General features: G+C 36.8%; 1 protein-coding gene across 1 annotated transcript; it reads right to left on the reverse strand.

The window, feature by feature from the left end:
- Positions 1-354: 354 nt before the first annotated feature.
- LOC103994714 (2-Cys peroxiredoxin BAS1, chloroplastic) lies at positions 355-4,620 on the reverse strand. Its single transcript, XM_009415133.3, has 7 exons — positions 4,306-4,620; positions 4,144-4,218; positions 2,241-2,322; positions 2,060-2,139; positions 1,361-1,486; positions 1,079-1,192; positions 355-624 (listed from the first exon to the last, which is right to left on the reverse strand). The coding sequence occupies exons 1-7, from the start codon at positions 4,519-4,521 to the stop codon at positions 508-510; spliced, it is 810 nt and encodes a 269-aa protein (XP_009413408.2). The 5' UTR covers positions 4,522-4,620; the 3' UTR covers positions 355-507.
- Positions 4,621-5,661: the final 1,041 nt, after the last annotated feature.

The raw sequence follows: 5,661 nt of genomic DNA on the forward strand, positions 1-5,661 counted from the left end.
AGCTTAAATAGAAAAATAAGGATGCAAACAGTCTACTTTAAGGTTTAGCAAACAATAAAACCAATATGTATATCGATCAATATTTACGTATCCAACATAGTTTTTGACATGCGAATCATGAAATTGCTCATGATATCCTACGAGTATCGTCTCCTCCTACGAGTATTGCCTCCTCTTCTCTTCCACTTTCTCTACGGTTTGTGCAGGCCATCATGAAGGGCTAGCGGGTCGACACACACTCAGCACGTCAATATCCGTGCTCAGGTCGAGATTTAAAACCGTGGTCTATCGGTGGTCGGCCCAAGTGTGGTTCGGTAAAAAGAAACCGGTCTTTTCTTGAATGGGCCAAAGCAATGATAGGATATTGGGACAATTTTATGGAATAAACCACAATAACATCAGGACATGGTTGGGCAAAAGCCATCAAGGGCAACAAAACTCCACCCAGACTCTTCCAAACAACAGTAGAAGAAGACTTGGCCATGAACACAATTATACTGCTCTTACCTAAATAGCTGCAAAGTACTCCTTGCTAAGCTTGGGATCTGGCTTCATGGACTTCTCTCCGGGCTTCCATCCTGCAGGGCAAACCTCATCTGGGTTTTCTTGGACATATTGCAGTGCCTGCAAGGCAAGATATATGAATTAAGATTGGGATACACAACATGTTATAGTGTTGAATGCTGAAGAACCATAGTAGCTGTGTATCTCATAGCAAAAGCCATAATCATCGGTGATGATGGGTGATGGTAAGGTCCACACTAACTATGTGCCAACTCTATTAACCATGAGGAATTGTCTGTTTTGGAATTGGATAATCTTACCATCGCAGGAAAGGCACATTTGGAAAAGGAGTCGATTGACTCTCTATTAGGTCTTGACTCTCCAATCAATATAAGACTATGACCTTATCAGGTGGGATCCAATAAATATGATATCCTACAGTTGGGTTTACCATGTGATGTATCTCGTATTGGTGTCAAGCTACCAGTTTAAGAAAGAGCAAAAATATGATGGAATATCACCAATTTCATGGCAGCATCGCCATGGGAGTGAAATTAAATTTTGGTCTCATTACCTGAAGAGTCCTCAAGGTTTCATCAACACTCCGGCCAATCGCAAGGTTATTAATGGTTGAATGCTGAATCACTCCTTCCTTGTCAATGATGAATAGTCCTCGCAATGCAATTCCCTGTCAGATCATACAATTGACACATGATGGTTTCACTTTTTATCTGCCACATGTTGAAAACAAATTGCAAGGGAGGGGGTGGAACCTGATGTTAAGAAACATGAGACTGTCTAGATTATATATTGGCTATTTTATAATTTGTAATATGAAAAAAATGCATAACTTTACCTGGTCAGGAATCAAAACCCTGTAAGATTTTGAGATTGATTTAGTGACATCAGAAATCAATGGATAATTCAGATCCCCAAGACCTCCTGACTTCCTATCTGTCTGAACCCATGCAAGATGGGAGAACTGCAGATGAGATATCAGTAGGATTAGAAAACAACAATAAATTCCAGATATTGGAAGAAATAGGATTATATATCAGTACTGGAAGCAAGATGGACCAGAAGCTACAACTGATTTGCCATTTTTGCCTTACTACCTTCAAGGCTTCAACCTCTTATAACCTGGCAAACTACTTCAAAATACCATGCTCAAGATAGACACCTCGAAAAGTATGTGGCCAAACTACTGAAACTAAAATCATTTAAAAATGAGAAAGGCATTTTCAACGAAGAAGGAAAATTTTTAATGAAGACCTGCTGTTGCAGAACTTATATGAGGTCATCCCTTGCGAAACTTATTTAGTAAATCAAACAAGATCAGTAGTATCTTACTTATGCTATCATAATAAGAACAATTCATATATCAGCGGAAGTCATAGTAATTAAGAAACTAAATTCAGAAGTTTGCATGCATAATTTTGAAGCGCTCAGAACCTCATCAGTCCACTTTTAAGTCCAAAGAAACATCAGACTTCGTAAATCAAATGAATAGGTAAAGAGCAAAACAAATTCCATATATGGGCAAAAAACACTTTACCACACTGTCAACTGAAACACCTAAGATCTCTGTATTTAACTTCTCAAAGTCTGAATACCGGTCACTGAAAGCAGTTATCTCTGTACAAAGGGAATGATAGTTTAATGTCTAATTATGCATCCATAAAATCGCTCTACTTAAAATGTTTATTGTGTTCCCAAGTTAAAAAGTTTGCACTTACCAGTAGGACAGACAAATGTGAAGTCCAGTGGATAGAAAAACAGAATGACATATTTCTTCCCAATATACTCAGAGAGTTTGACCTACCAAGGCAGAGAAATGATTAAAGCTGAAGAAAATTATTCACATTAAATCTCGAGTAAATAATAAAAAAGTTCCCAAAGTTGCTTTTGTTGTCAAGTTATGTGATAGAACCTTAAAAGAATAGAGCTTTGAGGAGTTCAAAATGTTTAAAATAATGGATGCTCATGAAGCTTACAAACATCTCCGTTCATTAATCATAATACACTCAAAACATAGGCTACTCTAAATTATTGCTTGATAGTAGACAAATTGCATTTTTGGAGCTTAGGGAGTTATGGCTACAGTCAATATGATAATATAGCAAGGTTGAGGGTGTTCTATCATTAACAGTCATGGACAATGATGGTTTATTGTGTGCATCTAGACATGCAATCAACAGGCATAAACAAGGGTGTAATGACCAAAGCAAAAATGAATAATATTCTAAAATGAAAGAGAATAAACAAACAAAGATTGCAATATTAGAGCAAGTAATAACTTCTAATTATCAATTAGAGAGGAAGAAATTTTGATCTTTAGAAATTTTAATTTCCTAAGGGCATTTTAAGCATTTGCAAAGAACTTCTAATTATCAATTACAGAGAGAAAGAGAACCCAATGAAAAAACAACTAAATGGCCACTGCTGCCTAAGATGTAAGGTCATACACAAAATCCATGTCGGGAATTTTATAACATCTACAGTTACCACGATATAAAGGAAACAATTTCTACCTGTTTTATGCGTATCCTCAGTCTAAACTTATGCAAGGTTTCCAGATATAGCTCAGGATATATATACTCCTATGAACAATCTGACATGTAAATCCCAAAAGTTACTAATGAACATGTACTCCCTGTGCAGACTGTGGATACATTTAGTTGAATAAAATTTCTCTTTATCTAACAAGAAATTTGAATTTCAAATCTTGTCAACTACATAAGCAAATATTAATACTAAAGTTCCTACCAGTGAATCACAGTTCTTTCTATTATAGTTCTTAGATGGATAGAACATTTGAACCTTAAGGTTAATTTGTATCTCCCCTCCCCTCCCAGATCCAAGCATTTTAATTTGAATTTCAAATCTTGTCAACTACATAAGCAAATATTAATACTAAAGTTCCTACCAGTGAATCACAGTTCTTTCTATTATAGTTCTTAGATGGATAGAACATTTGAACCTTAAGGTTAATTTGTATCTCCCCTCCCCTCCCAGATCCAAGCATTTTATTGTTCATGCGCATCACAACTAGCTTTATTCAACAAAAAACAATGAAAAAGGAGTCTAACATATCTGTCCTCCCAAAGTTTGGAAATACCGTATTTTCCCCTACAAATTTTATATAGCATAAACATATATGTGTATCCCTCCAAATATTAGAATTCTTCACATATATCGCTCCGGTTAGCATCGATCTAGAAACTCAAATAAGCATCGACCTTAGTTAGTTTAATTAAAAACTATCTTTAAGCACCTAAGATGTCTCCAATGTTCTTATAACCATAATGAGTTCTTATAGCGCATTAACTTCGTCCAGAGTTTTAACTAACAGTCAAATGATAATTAGCTGGTGGAAATTAACCGTAATTAATTGCTTTCCATAACTCCTTGCAAACAAAATAAATCCCTAAACACTCTTAACCACCCATCAAATCACAGATACAACTTACATGGCAAGATGCTGTAATTTCAAACCAATAATTAACTTTCTTAATCATGTCCAAAACGAGTGCATATAACAAAAGAAGCTTTCTCGAAAAAACAATACAGAAGCCAACATCAAACCACAGTCGCTTCGCAGACCAATGAGTACATGAAAAAAAGCCAACATGTGCATACATTGATGAACTCCTGATCAAAAACAGCTTCCGCTTCAAAGTCTGGAGCTTTATTTCCGACTAAAGGCAGATCGTTCTGCAAGAAGAAACATCATTTAGAGCGAACCCTAATAGACCGAGACCATCAAAATTCATGAAGAGAAAAGAAACCGAGGAACAGAACCTCGCTTGAGGCTTTGACGGTGAAGCCTCTCGAGGATGATCTCGGAGCAGATGCCAATCGGGGAGAGCGAGCACCGAAGGTCCTGCCGGCCCTCAGGCCGACAAAGCCTTTCGGGATGGCTAGGGTTTTCGAGGGAGGGTACGGATGGGAAGCTAAGGAAGCCATCGGCGTTGCAGGGTTGGAGAAGCCGACGGAAGGAACGTAGCAAGAAGCCATGGCGATGGAGCTCGATGTATCTCCTCTTCTCGCTTCCTATCCCTCTCTCGATTCGGTACGCTCCGGTTTCGTTAGGATAAGACTCGAGAGGGAACGAGGGGAGTTGTTGGGCTTTAAGTAGCGAACCGGAGTCACAGGATAACACCTCCAAGGGGAGGCGGGGAGGATAACGGTAGGCTCGCTCGAGATCGGAACCCATCTTTTAGATCCGACCCGGTACGAGCGGACCCGTTTTACATGACCTGTTAGCTCGCGGGTTGGATCCATTTAAAGGATCGAAAAGAAGAAAACTGAGGCGTCTAACCCTCAGAAACTGACATTATATTCAATAATCTAACTTTATAAAATCATGAATAAATAGATTCGTATAATTTCCAATCACGTTAGCCTTATAGAAAAATATTTTTAAATCGCATAAATTCCACCAGTAAAATTACATGGCCATATTCCTTAGAAAAACATCTGTTTTTAGTTCATGTGACTTTATTGTTTCTAATTAATAAATTAAAATAATATCAATATTATTATATAAATAATAATAATAATTTTAAAATTATACATATAAATATTATAAAAACAATAAATTTATGATAATGTAATGGTACAATTTGAAGCTTTAAGCACCGAAACAAATGAAAATTATATTTTAAAGGTATAAAAAATAGTCTTTTATTCTTTTTAGATCAATTCTAAGTTAGCTATTCTGAAAAATTAAGATTTTTTTTTTTTAAGTAAGACGAGTTACATTTTTGTCCACTTAAATTGGATTAAAAAAAAGATAAGTGAGTAATTGATGGCATATTTGTCCACTTAAATTAACAATTGTTGCCATTCAACGTAGTAAAGTAAGCAGTGGCCAAAGAAGGACGGCTGACGCAGATCCAATTATTGAAGGGCGAAACGTCTAAATTAGAGCGCTGTGTCAATCCGACGGCCCTGATATCTGCCTATCTTAAACACATCTGCTTTCAGATGATCTTGACCGTTCACAAATAATTTGGTGTGACTGACTCGATTGTTCCGATCGAGATAAGAGTCGTAATGTGTCCGACTCATCAACTAACCAATCAGTTCTATACCAACTAATTTGGATTCCAATTAAGGTTGATAGCGACTACGGCATATGTTATTTTGAGCCAC

This window comes from Musa acuminata, chromosome BXJ2-8 (genome assembly GCF_036884655.1).
Source record: "Musa acuminata AAA Group cultivar baxijiao chromosome BXJ2-8, Cavendish_Baxijiao_AAA, whole genome shotgun sequence".
Taxonomy (NCBI): Eukaryota; Viridiplantae; Streptophyta; class Magnoliopsida; order Zingiberales; family Musaceae; genus Musa; species Musa acuminata.

Excerpts from the sequence above, each read along its gene's own strand:
- LOC103994714 (XM_009415133.3), bottom strand. The coding sequence starts at position 4,521 with ATGGCTTCTTGCTACGTTCCTTCCGTCGGCTTCTCCAACCCTGCAACG. Across the intron at positions 1,193-1,360 it reads GGGTTTTGATTCCTGACCAG|GGAATTGCATTGCGAGGACT; the intron begins GTAAAGTTATGC and ends ATGATCTGACAG. Across the intron at positions 625-1,078 it reads AAACCTTGAGGACTCTTCAG|GCACTGCAATATGTCCAAGA; the intron begins GTAATGAGACCA and ends CTTGCCTTGCAG.